This window comes from Filicampus tigris, chromosome 15, assembly GCF_054856515.1.
Source record: "Filicampus tigris isolate MCC_2025a chromosome 15, RoL_Ftig_1.0, whole genome shotgun sequence".
Classification (NCBI taxonomy): Eukaryota; Metazoa; Chordata; class Actinopteri; order Syngnathiformes; family Syngnathidae; genus Filicampus; species Filicampus tigris.
This window is the reverse complement of record NC_141231.1, coordinates 12,877,533-12,891,911: the sequence shown is the minus strand read 5'-3', so window position 1 is coordinate 12,891,911 and position 14,379 is coordinate 12,877,533. Positions and strand designations below refer to the sequence as shown.

Below are 14,379 nucleotides of genomic sequence, written 5' to 3'. Positions count from 1 at the left end.
AGTTTGTGCTCAAGAATTCATGCTAGCTGTGTTAGATGCTATGCTAACTGGTCAAGAGCAAACATCAATTACATTAAAAACAACTTTGCTATCAAAAGGTCATTTTCTGATATTATGAGTCACAGGATTGTGTGTTCCAAAAAGTGACACCCAGCAATATGACTGAAAAACACGAGACATTTAAATATGACAAAACAAAGGAAAGGACTTACATTATGTCGATCCAAAGGGATTAGCCTGATGTCGTCATTTTTGCTGAGTCATGTAACTCAACTTTTTTTCTCGCCTTCTGAATGGCTAAAAAGGTTTTTGTACGGGTTAATGGTTAGTTAGCGTGCATGTGAAGAAACCACTTCGGAGCGTAATATGTTTAAAATATGTCAGTTATAAAATATGTTCGAACAAATACAAGGAAAGCATAAATTCTTAGCAAAATTAAAATACATTATTTAATATGTGAGGGGGTACTCAAGAGCTATTGGGTACTTCAATAATTTAAAAATCACTTTTACAAGCGCGTAAGTTACATATGGTATGTTTCTGTAATTTTATTTGCTTCGTTTCAATTCTGTAATGAGCCATTCGTTGAAAAAAAAAAAGCCTTACCTCCAATAGACGCCCGATCCTCTACAGGTGCGAAAATGAACGCCACTGGACTCAAAATGAGGAAATGAAGCATCTTTGGCATCCTTTGGGTCCATCGGGAAAGACTAGCATATATATTTACGACGTATTTATAAAAGATGAATCTACTTCATCGTAATGTATTAATAACCCTGTGAGAGGAACCTAAGTGATTAAGAAGTTCAGAAAGTAGTACCGTACTTACTTAACTTCTTACTGTAAACTACAGTATAAGGTTGGACTGTTCTCAGATGACCAAGTTGCAGTAAAACCACCAAATAAAAAGTGAGCAATTATACTTGGTGAATACATTGCATGACATACGCAAACTTGCAGTACACATTTTAATAGAGGAGAAAAAAATGAGCTTGTAAATGATTTACTGACGCCAGCTTTAACTAGAAGTGCATGTGGTGGAATCGCAAGACTGCACTATAAGTCCGCATTGATTTATGAGGCTCTGTCAAACGAATTAATATATTATTATTTGACATGTCTGTCTCGTCTGTTTATTAAAAATATAAAGGACAAAATGGTGAATAGTGGGTGTTTGGTTATGGTAAGCATAAACTTGCGTTTTACTTACACTGAGATCACGATTGCACTCACAAAAACATACAAGTACAGCCCAGACAGTACCTCCGTTCTGGGCCTGAGCAAGTGTTGTGTGTTAGCAACCACGAGTCCGCTTAGAGTCTGAATGTAAGATGTTCTGATGTCCCAGGCTTCAGATTTTACGCTTCTTCCATTCTGGTTCCTTGTCGGCCTCCTCGTCCTCCTCAGAGTCCTCTGCAAACACAGGATTGGGCTGCGTCCTGCAGGGCAAACCCAATCACCAGACAATCAATTAGATTTGGGGTTGAAGACATTTATGCAAATCTTGAGGGTCAGAGCTTCACATTCAAAAATAGAAAATAAAATAACTCCAGCCTCGTGATCCTTGATGAGAAATACCAACACAAGAAAATTGCTGATGTATTGCGACGCTAACTTTTCCAGGCTGGGGGAACCGAACTCCATTCACTTTTTCATTTCTTTTGGCTGACCAGACAAATTATTAGCATGTTGAGAAGAATGAGCTACATTCATACTATATAAAAATGTTTTTATTAAAAAATGTTTTTTTTTTATGTAAATAAACAGGAAAAGGCAGCAAAACATTAGCTTCAAAGGTGAAGCCCTCCACGTTAAACTAGACCAGACAACCATTAAAATAATAAAGTAGCTCTACCGGATTAATGATTGTTCATGAGAAACACCAACGTGAAGATAAAAAGTTGCAGACATATTGATGTGCTAACTTTGCCTTGCTAAGGAACCTCACAGAAAACACTAAAATAAGCATGTTCAAGAATAAATATGTTGAATTTACTCCATCAGTATACTAAACTGGAAAAGAAAGGCGGCACTTCCTGTGGCTCAGAGCTAAACCTCTACACATTTGAATAACGAAAATACAACTAAGTCCAGCCTAATGATGATGTAACATTCGAACATGAAGGTAGCAAAGTGGCAGGCTAGGCTATTCACTTTCCATTTGTCTGTTTGAGGTAAATGAAGTGCAATACTTAAAACAATTTTAAACATTGCATCAAACACATTTAAAAATAAATCTGTTAACTTTCAAATGGACTAGCCAAGTGTTTAAAAAAAACAAAACAAAAAAAACATATATGGCCTTAGTAGCGATGATGAAGACATATTGAAGCCCAACTTTGACCGGATGGCGAATTTTCAATCCTTTCAACGTCTACAAATTGTATTTAAAATGTTCTGAATGACTTTGGTTTAGTGCCGCGTGATTTGCTACAATTCGGACTGTTTCTACTTGTGAGCTCCAATCTCACCTGCTTCTGCTCGGGAGTGCAAACATGAGGACGTGCGACCTGGCAGCTTTGTTCCACCCCTGGCATGTGATAGCCATCTAACAGCGCTCTTTCTGTCCCAACCATCTAAACCTGTCTGTCATGTTTGAATGAGGACCCGCACAACTAGCGCGTCTCTTTAAACATTTACACATCACGCAGGTGCGAAGGAAACCCGCGCGCTCACGTCGACACGGAGCTCCTTATGGATGCTCTTACTTCTTGTAAGCCGGGGCCACCCAGTACGGGTTCTCCGACGCTTCCTTGGCGTGACGCAAGATGGCCTCGCGAGCGTTACTGTCATCCGTCTTATCCAAGGCGATATTCTTCACGATGAACGACGACAAGGTGCCGCCGTGAGCCGCCACTCTGCCGCCTCGGCCTGGAACAAAACATTGTGGGGGACTCGCGTCATGTGACTATTTCATGTCACGTTACGCGTTGAAATGAGAAGACAAAGAAGTCACACTTAGTTGCATACGTGACATCCCGAGTACTTTCCGAGAGTACTTACAGGGGACTGTAAGTATTGACATTTAAAGTACTGTACCTAGTTATCTATAGTACTACTTACCAAATAGTACATACGTATTTGCAATGCCGTATTTTTCAGAATTTTCATAGTTAGGATGGCGAGGCAACTTATACTCAGGTGTGACTTTTACATATTAAAATAAGATCTCAGACAGGCACCCGAAATCTCCACTGCTCAACTCTGTTGACTTTCTTTTGGCAGTTAGCGAATCCATTTGTTGCAGAATATTTTGTTGAAGCTTTGCCATAGTTACGAGCATTTGGATAGCATATGTTGGTCCGGCGTGCTTGAAATATCTCTTTGCAACGTTGCAGCTCACTGGAAACATCAGGAGGCGGGTTGCGAGTGTGAAACAAAACACTGCAGTGACGAGCCAGCTGGAAGTGGACGAAGTTGCCTTGGCGCTCAAGGGGCTGGTTGTATGCCTGTAGCACACGCGCAAGGCAACGCATCCACAACCAGTGGTGGGAAGTAACCAAGTACAAATACTGTGTTAGTGGAAAAAAAATATACAGGTAAAGTGTATTTTTCCATTTATTAGGATTAGCTCATTTTGTTCATTTCTTTTTAGTCAGTTCACCAGAGTTTTTTTTTTTTTTTTTTTTTTTTTACACAAGCTTCAATCCTTTGACATAAGTAGAGAGCTCGAGTATTTTTTTCACCTCTGCCCGCGACAAAGAAACAAAATGGCCTCACCTGGTCCGGACACGGGGGGCTCGGGTTTGTGGGACTTCTTGGGGTCCAGTCGGTCCTTCTCCAGCTGCTTGCGAGTGCTCCTCTGCCGGGCTTCTCTGAACATGGGCAAGGCGTGAGCTGGTGGGGACAACAAAGAGGGGGGGGGGGATCGGTGTCATTCACAATGCTACGCGTTCACGTTTCAACATGCAATTTGTTTCACGCCTGACGACTGATTATCGCACACCAACCCACTTACTGCAAAGGAATAACTATGAATAAACTGCTTATATCGGGAAACAATGTTGTTTAGGGATGCATACATTATTTTATTGAACCACAACCAACATGGCACCATTGTCAAATAAGAAGTGTAGAATTCCTTCCGTGAACAAGACGTAACTCCTATTTATTTGATTATCAAAAATCAAATGTACTAAAATGAACTGCATTGCTGTTAATCTGTAGGAGAGGTGCAACGATGAATACATTTGTCGACAAATAATTATCAAATTAATCAATAATTATTTATGGTAATAAATTAATCAAGTTTAGATGCCTTTTCAAATTCAAAATTATGTAAATGCTCGAAATTTCAGTTTAGCAGTAAATATTCTCAGGTTTGTTGTCCTCCACGAGAATTATCTTTGAATGTAATGTGCTAATTTTGGGTGACATTAAAACCTGCAAAAATTTGCCAAAAATTTTGATTTTAGATAGACTAAAACATACAGATGAATCGATCATGCCCTAATAATTACTGTACGTACTGTAGTATTTTTGTGCCGAATGTGAAAATGTTCAATATCGTGTCCCCTTTACTGTAGAGTACATCAGGAAAAGTACCTCCATGCATTAGCTTCTGAATTCGGCTTAGTTTCATTGTTTGGGTTCTGAGGGGTAACGTAACGCCGTGTTTAGGTTCTCCTTTCACACCTTAGTGAGCGTTCTCAACAATAAAAGCCTCTCCAGAACTGAACGCCACGAGTGTGCAAGTGTGCGTGAGTAACTGAATGATTCGCGTGCGTGTGTGTGTGGGGGTGTGTGTGTGTGTGTGTATGTGTCCGGAGGTTCAGATGAAGTGATTTTCCATCGACCTTAATTTTTCGCCACGCCACATTTAGCAAAAAGGTTAGCGTTAACAGATTCTCCCGCTTCTCTCAATGGGCCCTCTAATTTTCCAGCAGCGGGGCACCGAGTGCGTCACTCGGAGCACCACTCCACTTCACGCCGCGGTCACACCACCCAAACAAAAGAGATCATTCTGTCCAAATTGTCCCGGCAGCCTGGTGTGAGGGCAACATGGCAGGTAAGGGAGGTGGCGATGATGTGGGCTGGGGGTGGGGTTGGGGGGGGGGGGTTGTGTGAGGACGAGGGGTCCATCACGCCAGAGGCGACAGGAGAGGCGTCTGTCCTTGGCGTGATCGTGTGTTAAGGGGACACGTGGCGGCAGCGTGGCCAGCTACTCATGCGCGACTGGACGCTCCATCAGCTAATTGAAGGCCGTGGACGCCGCGTGGTTGCCTCCTTGCCGCGGCCTCAGATTTTTAAGGACAACTTTCGACGGTAGTATCGGAGCGGGTAATGGTGTTACGCAATGTCGGGAACAAAGACATTTAATAAAAGAAAAAAAGACTTGAAAAGGCCTACTAGAACCTAGAATTAGAAGTTTTAAAAAGGGCCCATTTTTGCGCACCACACAAACCTGGCATTTCAACAGGGGTGTGTAGACTTTTTATAGCCACTGTTTTCACTTTTGTTGGCTCTCAGTGCTTTGCTTGAACTTACGTGTGATAACGTACTCCTGGGTTAACGCCTCGGCGTGCTTCTGTTTGATCTTGCTCTTCACCACGCACAGCTTTGCCCCCCTGAATGGACGAGACACGTCAGTCATACAGTACATGGAGGAAAGGATGAAATGAAAACGTGTGGGTGTGTGTGTTTGTGCGAAAATACCTGTGGCTCTTAACGGGGTCATAGTAGACCTTGGCCAGCCCGTTTCCGGTTCCCACCATGATCTGGTTGAGCTTGGGGTGCCACAGGCAGCGCACCACACTCTGCCATGACAAAACACCCATACAAAACACAGAAAGAAGTGCGACTTATTGTTTGCTGGATTTGTCCGGGTCTGCGTGTGCGGTCATCATACCTTTCACGCATTGTGTGAGAGCGGGTCGAAGTTAGTGGTGGTATGAGTGGGGATGAGCCCCTGAGTGCTGCGCTGCTCTACTTGACTATATTTGGTGGTCGGGGATGAGGGGGCCGGATCCCTCGGCATGCGTGTGTGTATGTGTATGCGTATGCGTGCGCGCGTGTGTGTGACAGATGGCCCAGTGCCAATAGGCAAATGTGACCACATTTATCCAGGGAGTTGTGTGCGTGCGTGTGTGTGTGTATTGTGTGCGAGGCTACACAAACAGTGGCAAACATTGTACATGTTCTACAACTGAACCTGACTATGATGTAATTATGCCACATTAGAGGTCCGTGAATATATTATGAAACTTATCGACAATAGGTGTACATATAGTAGATATTTTGTAAAATACAGTTTGCGGCATTTAAGGAAGAACATTAACGACAATGTCAAGTGAATTCAGAGATTTGTTTCTGAATGCATTACACATGGTTGAAGATAATTGCTGAAAATCTGCAGAGACTGAGGATTACGTAGTAACTTGTGGGGCTATTGCATTAACCTTATTTATTTATTTATTTATTTTACCATTTCAGTTTTCATGATTTTTTGGTGGGGGGGGGGCGTAAAGGGCAAATATTGACAATGTTTGTTGTTCATATGATTTGCAACTGGGATGTAGGACTTTAATCCTGCCTATTATCAGAATCTGTATCATCTTTAAAAAAAAAAAAAAAAATCTGTATCGACCGGGATGCATTTAAACATGAAATATGATCGAAAAATGATATACGAGAAGTGTGTCCATCATTAAATAAGCAAAGAAATTGCCGACGGACTCCAGTGGAGTAATGTGGCGGTGCCCCTCATTGATGTCAATGAGGGCAACTAAGACTAAGGCCAACTAAATGCCCTGCAACATTAAATATTCATATTCTATTTAATTCCGTGTTCTTGGTGCGTGTTGAGCAGTTTACATGCCATTTGAGCATCTGCACATCCACACAATCATAGCGGATATGCGTCACTTGAATGGAAGACGGTTAAAAAAAATTGAAAAAAAAAAAAACGTGATATAAGCATTAACGGGGATGCCCTTTGGTCCTGAACTTTCCTTTCCGTGCGTCCCATCAACATCTGTGACGACCCACTGAGATTTGTAGGTGTGCAACGCAGGGCAAAGTGCTTTACGCGAGGCCAGGGTGGGGGGTGGGTCGGCGGTCTAGGGCGGTCGTGTGCGGGATGGGGGGTGGGTAGTCCAGATTCGGTGAGGGTGGAAAGCTGCTTAGCGTCCAGCTGTTCAGCTTCCCACCAGGACACCAGCGGAAGGAGTGTCAATCTTACACGCACACTCATTCATGCTAACTCGTACAACATAGATTAGAACATTTTTAAAACCTCCCGTTTAAATATTAATACGATTGATTAAAATACAAGCAGTTATCATGTTCAACTAGAATGGTAATCAGACCTGGGGAAAGGCTCGACAATTGCAATTTGGATGCCTCGCCTCAAATAAACACCTGTTACCCTCTGCGGTTGAGTAAATAATGCCTCCTGCTAGTTTTGCCTAATCCCGCTATAAACCAAAGAACACTGGCTGACGTCATTATGGTATATGCAAATTAATTTACTAAAGAAAGACTGTTGCTATATTATACTTTGACGTTGTCACAAAAAGCCCATGTACATGCCGGGGCGTTTTATTTCCCCATCCATTGCTGGATGAGTGCAGCTCAACCCAAGAGATGAGGAGTTAATCTGATCAACGTGTGCTCTTTAACTGGTAGAATGTGACACAAGCAGAAGGAAATACAATATTCTTGATGAAGGCAAAAAAATGGAACTTAATCATTTATGCTTCTCGGTATAATAAAAACGATGTCATATTTCCTATTTCAAAAAAAAAAAAAAAAACATGCAACAAATTACTGTTATTAGACCACGTTCAAAAACAGAAAACGTCAATAGTCATAAATAGAGTACTGGTGAGAGAAGTGAAAGTCTTATGCTTTTTATTTATTTTTTTAATGGAAACTTTAACTCAAAATTGGTCTTTAGACGTGTCAACCCGATACGGACGATTGGTCCCTAATCCAAAATTGAATCCCTAAAATTAATCTGAGGTCAGGCGAGCGTTGTCATTTCATATTGGTAATAATCAAATCTTAGGTCACGTATATTCAACGCCAATTATTAGGGCTAATCAATTAATCAAATTAACACTCACACACATGCAAACAAACACAACAAACACTTCTGTTGTAGCATACAATTATTCATTGCTAAAGCACAGTTGCAGTGCCACATGAATTTATTTTTTATTTTATGATGACTTGTTAATGTTGATGACTGGCAGTAAGTCCTAATTAAAAACACAGCACGTTCCACACCCTTTTGACAAATATCGTTGTTGTATTGTTATCGGTTATCGAGATACCTGCCAAGAATATCAACATATGAAATTTTGGCCAAATCGCCCAGCCCTACTGTTTGGTTGAATTGTGTTGAGTTGTTGTGGTGAACGCTTAAAAGTCTGCATGGCAACGTGTTTAGTGAGTTAACAACTCTAATTGAAGTTGATAAACTCTCTTTCATATTATTTAATGGTTCATTCGTCTTTATTGTAGCAATAACCTATAAAACCATAACATTCATGTACAGTATACATAATAAAACTGACTTTATTGTCACAAGGCTTAATCTATTACTTGTGTTTGAAAAACAAAGAAAATGACCTTGGAAAATAACAACATATAATAATAGAAACGGCAATTAAGATCGTTCAGCCCTACAGAACATACAAGTTGGAACACAAGCGCATGAACGGAGGCTGGATTTAGGCCTCACCAGCTGTCGGGTGATGGTATTTCCAGCCAGACAAAAAAAAAAAAATCCTCTCTCTCAGTGTGCTCGCCGCAGAGACAGCCAGGTAACGTTTGAACAACGTGGCCAAACGGGGGAACCCGCCCTTGTTCTGGGCCCACCGCAGCAGCGGCCTCTGTGTGGTGGGAATATTTGCAAATAATCACGGACCTCTTCGTGTGCGGTGGGATAATTAATCAATCTCTTCCTCTTGTGGCCAAAACGTTTTTTCCAAATCTTTTTTTCCCCTCCTTTACTGGTTTTTGATCACTTACCAAAGCTGCACATTCAGAAATAGATGATTTAAATCAATTACAGAGAGGGACTGATTTTCATTTCATCGGTTTGCTACAAGCGCCCTACCTCCGCCTCAGGGCAAGATTAGCGACTAGTCGATGTCATGCTCTAAAGGTCTTTGTAGAGTAGTACAGTCAACTAGTCTTTAAACTCCTTATACTCAGTGTTATCTTAGAGAGGTGTACAGTACAAGTTCTAATGCTATATAAACTCTCAGAAGAACCGGAATAATACAAAAATAAAAATACGATTTTTTTCTCTAAAATGTTTCGTTTGAGTAGCAAAACTTATATACCAAGATAAATAATTTCCAAATGATTTCCACCATTGTTTAAGGTAGCGTGTACAACTGAATTGAAAGAAAAACACCATCAATCTTTGAGAGGGGAAGTAAAAATTAACCACTGATTACAAGTGTTTGCACAAGTGTGCACACCCTGTCATAACTGAAGATGTGGCTGGTTGTTCATGATTAACCAATCACAATCAAACTCGTGTTGAATGGGAATAAGCACACGCTTGCCGTCATTTAAAAGGCCTCTGATAAATATACGTTAAAATGTTCCGAGTAATTTTGAGTAAAAGCCTTTAATAAGTCGAACGGGCATTTACTGCCAGCCCATTAAAAGGGATCTTTGATGTATACCGGCGTCAATGGCAGTGAAGGAGTTAATGGTGGAAAATGTTGGGACAAAAATATTTTGTTTTTAACATCCAACAAAGACAAACACATTTGAACAGAGGTGTGTGACTTTCTATATCCACTGTAGAGCCGATACAGTGGCAAAAACACAGAGCAGCCTGCAGGCAGGTGCAGCTTGCTTATTTAACAGTGTGCTGGCACAGAGGATCATCGCTTTTGTGTACAGTAGAAAGGGTGACGTGCTTGTTTATAAGATGGGCCCATTACTGTAATCTCACTTGAGTGCATTTACCGCCTCACTTTTTGTTTTGGCATTTCGAATGGACTTTTTAGACCTGTGGTGTTTAAATGTATTTTGTCATTTCCTTTCACCTCACAGCTCGTCACTTTACCAATCAAGCCAAATATTATTAGTAGCTTTGCAAGATTTTTTTCCCAACCTTTTTGAGGTTTTTTTTAGCAGGCGTACACTTGGGTGAAACTGATGAATGAACTATTTACTATGTTTACAGTAGCCATCGCTATTTCCCACGGCCTCAGAATTTAAGTACAGAGGGCAGAGGAAGCCAAATGCAAAGGGCCACCAATCACTTGTAACTCAGCCACAGTCCACACAACATCAGAGCTCCATCCCGGGATCCTCCTGAGGACAGGAGCTTACAGACATACATACATCACGCCTCTTGACTCAGATTATTTTAACAGAAGCGGCAGGAATCTGCAAATGAGGCTTAGGGCCACACTGAAAAGGGGGGGGGGGGGGGGGGGGGACATACTACGAAATGAAAAGCCGTTGTAGTCCTGGAATAATTTTAACAAGTGATTGTGAAAATGTCCACACAAGTGTTAAGTCAACATGCTGAGACCAGCAGTCCACTCAGGCATATTCTTACATGGAACTTCACAACATGTTTGTGATATGTGTTTATGCTCTTAACGGTATCATTTAAGTCTTGGAAGAATTTCTCATAGTTCAACTTTCGGCCTGTATATTTTGTTCCTTTCTTTTCAACTTTTTTCCTTTTTTGTGAGATATAACTGCTTTATCCTTATAATACGGCTATATTCCTCTTAAATTCAACTTCATAATGGCAGTATTAAACATTTCTCTAATGCTTAACAACCTAACAAACAAGGGGCTTTAGGCACCGCTAAGTCTAACAACAGACTCGTAGTTGTTGAGCTGCGGAATATCGTATCGTGGCCTAAGCCAACGCTAAAACCTGGCATGGTCCATCTTGTTGTTGGAAAAGCAATTTTGCATTCCCGCATGACTGCTTCCCCCCCCCACAAAGATGCTTTGATATGAACCTCTGTCTTTCGTCCTCCCTATGAACAGTGAAAGCGAGAGAGGAGTTCGTAAGCCTAAGAATTTCGGTATTCCCACTTCTGCTGCAGTGTTTTTCAAAGTAATCATGCCGGGATTCAACTCAAAGAACACAAATGTGCCGCCGCTTACAGACAGCGAGGTCGATTTGAAACATTTGAACTGACTTTTAAAATGTGCGAGTCAGGTGTCATAAGGATTTGCCATCGTAAATATTGAACAGGTTTAACATTTACGTTTGCCGGCCCCCATTATTTTCCGAGCAGATACGAGAGGAGGAAAATCACTCGACACATCCCACATCACAGCATAAACACTCAGGATAATCTTTCATAGATTTAAGACAAGCGCACCTTTGCTTACTTTCATAGGAGAAAGGAAGGAAATGGAAAATCTCAGGGTCTGCACATTTACGAATGTCAGCCCTCAGCATTTTCCGGGTGGATCGGACAGGAGAAATCACGGTGAACACACCACACACTGCAGGATAATCGCTTAGGATAATCTTTCGAAATGTCCAATAAACAGATTTTGCTCACTTTGATCGGAATGTTGAAATTAGGCCCATTTACTGTTATGTGTGTACCACGCTTAGTACGATTCTGGAATATTAGATTTTTTTTTTTTTTATTCAACGGCGGATCCGGCAGTGAGGTCTTCTTAAGGGTCCAATAGGATAGATATCTCAAACCCAGTTTTTTAGTCCTCGGTTGATTTCTTTCTTAGTTTTGTCGCCTTGCGGGACTTCAGGAGTCACACTATCTCTTTCATTCAAACAATCTCACATGACAGGAAGTCAGTTGACGCAGAGTCAGACACAAGCGCCGTTCCCCTTGAGGCTGCCGAGCTTTGGCTTGCGAGACTTCAAAACTGTCAGAAGCACATTTGGATCCACTCAGCGGCCACTAAACAAGAAACACAGCTGTGGCTTTTACAGTCCCGTTCGTGTTCGCAAAACATTTTTATCCAGCGTTCGGCGCCAGCGGGCAAAGGGCTGTTGTGGCATGTATTTATTCCATCACTATTTTAATGAGAGGAGACAAAAAGGTTGCCACTGAAGATGCTTCCCTCTTCCTGGCATGAGGTAATTTTCAGGCTTAAAGGAGATATAACCACGGCTTTCTGAATATCTGGATACGTTTCCAGCTGGTGGACTAGTCGAGTTGTTCTTGGATGGAATTCCACTGGGGCTCAAGTGTGAACTTTTTTTTTTCTTTTTTGGGCTCATGTTCTTTTGTGTTCGACTTGTTCCACTGTTGTGACTCATTTGGCGGGAGGAGGCAGTTCAGAAGCACGGCACAGCGCCATCCAAGCTTTTATTGGTCGCTGTCACTCAAACGGCACATAATGAACGACGTGTACTTTTTACCTACTGGCCACAAAATTCAGAACACCTGCGTAATCCAAAGAGATCCTATACAAGGGCCGACTTTCTGAGTGAGAAGGGTTCTCTGTGGCTAGGAACCGCAGGAGGCGGGTCAGTCAATTTTGTCGGTCCGTTAATAGTCATTTATCAGCGGCCGGGCCGTCTGTCCGTCATCGTCAGTACATCATTATTTCAAGATGACCCAAAGCTGTAGTTGTCAGTTGGTCACTCTGTCATCATGACTTTAACTGCACTTCCGTCATCGCTAAGTTACAGTTCATCGCCAATATTTCAGGGTCCGTCAGCGCGTAATTTTAACTTTGCTTTCGTCATCGCTAAATTACAGCTCGTTACCATTATTTTAGGACCATCATCCAGTCCCTCATTGCATTTTTAACCACGGGTCTGTCATTGCTAAATCCCACGTTATGGCAACAAACAAACATGTCACAGTGGATACACAAATGAATGATCTTCTCCCACCTCGAATGTTTACTTAGAATGTCCTCTTTAATCTTACGCCCGCAAATTCACCCATTGGCCGATGTCAATATGCCAAAGTGCTTAGGACTTGGTATTTTGTTATACGTCCATGTTTTGACTACAGTTACCAGCTACGAATGACCACAAAAGAGGAGGACTACACTAGAACATGCTGATGGTGTCCTAACATAATCAAATTCTAACATCCATCAAGTCACCAAGTCATAACCCGAATAAAAAAGTGTCAATAAGCCCTTCTTGCCAAGGCTTTGTGGTAACGGCGTGCGTCAAGCAGGATCCAATCCAAGATGATCCGATTACTTGACTTTCTCCGAGTTTGACGAGCTTACGTCTTTAAAAACTTTCCCCGTGCCGCGTCGAGCGTCCATGTGTGAATAACATTACATGCTGCCGTCAATCTTTCATCTCAGACAGAGAGATGAAATACTCATTCCGCGTGCTAAATCATTAGAGTGTCTTACGGTCAACTGTTTTGAATTACAGTGACTTACCGTCCGTAATAACGTATGATCGAGGTTTCTGCAATGCAAGGTGACTTTTAGGAGATGCAAGTTTGGTATAATACTTTATGGCAGGGCCATTCACGACATGAATTGCATCATCTCTTCTCACGATTGTGATGCTACACTAGCCAATCGGGACTTTTAAACTGAATGTATTTACTTTTATTGGGCTTAATGTGACTTTTTTTAACAGGCATTTCGATGTAGTTCATTAGCAACATGCTAAGATGATCGACTTGATTAGCTCTTACCGCATTTGTGACTTCTATCTCGTAGACCCGCTGAAAGGTGGCTCGGTCGAAGAAGACCAGCTTCCCATTGCCCTCCTCTTTCTTCACGGAGGTCCCTGTTACAATGAGCTGGTCATCTGGGCTAAAACAGCAGTCGGTCCTGCTCAGGGTAGAATTAAACGCATGAAATTGTTGATTTGTTGTATTGTAGCGCCATTAAAGTCTACTTTTGGAACTGCGATTGCGATGACTCACATCGCAAAGTAGTTAGTCAGTCCACTGGCCATGTTTAATGGCTTCTTGAAGTTGCGTATGTCCCAAATCTTCAGTGTGTCATCACCTAGAAGACAACAACAGGTTCATACATTAAAACGGAGAAAAAAAATAAATAAAATACAACCGCATTTCGGGAAATGTCAATGTTCCCGTTTATTCTCAGGAAGAGGCACTCTGGTTCAAAACTTTAATTTAAGTATGACAAAAAGAAACTCAAGGCTCTGGTGAAAAGCGCAACTTCTCACCTCCACGTGATGCGAGAATGGTGCCGTCGTAGGAAAAGGAAAGGCGGGAGATGTCGGATCCTGCAGTGTGGGCTTGCCGACAGTGGAACTTGGTGTGCACCTAAAATAATGAGAAAAATCCATAAAATTAACACATACAGCCCTGATCACCAAATACACATACAGAATTGTTTTCGTTTGGTCCTCCATGACGCCAGTAATGATCCAGAATATTTTCTTGTCTCCTATCATTTGATGTCAAACACATATGGGACTAACAACCAGTCACACAAACATTCACACGTCTG

At 41.8% G+C, this 14,379-nt stretch overlaps 1 protein-coding gene across 1 annotated transcript in view; it reads right to left on the bottom strand.

Moving 5' to 3' along the window:
* Window positions 1-954: 954 nt before the first annotated feature.
* The window catches only part of wdr70 (WD repeat domain 70), a 36,766-nt gene continuing 23,341 nt past the window's right edge, over window positions 955-14,379 (bottom strand). The window contains exons 11-18 of the mRNA XM_086053518.1: window positions 14,093-14,192; window positions 13,827-13,911; window positions 13,593-13,731; window positions 5,656-5,756; window positions 5,488-5,567; window positions 3,721-3,837; window positions 2,709-2,871; window positions 955-1,439 (exon numbers count right to left, since the gene is read on the bottom strand). Coding sequence (XP_085909644.1) covers window positions 1,352-1,439; window positions 2,709-2,871; window positions 3,721-3,837; window positions 5,488-5,567; window positions 5,656-5,756; window positions 13,593-13,731; window positions 13,827-13,911; window positions 14,093-14,192 — 873 coding nt within the window. The 3' untranslated portion in view covers window positions 955-1,351. The remainder of the gene's footprint in view (window positions 1,440-2,708; window positions 2,872-3,720; window positions 3,838-5,487; window positions 5,568-5,655; window positions 5,757-13,592; window positions 13,732-13,826; window positions 13,912-14,092; window positions 14,193-14,379) is intronic.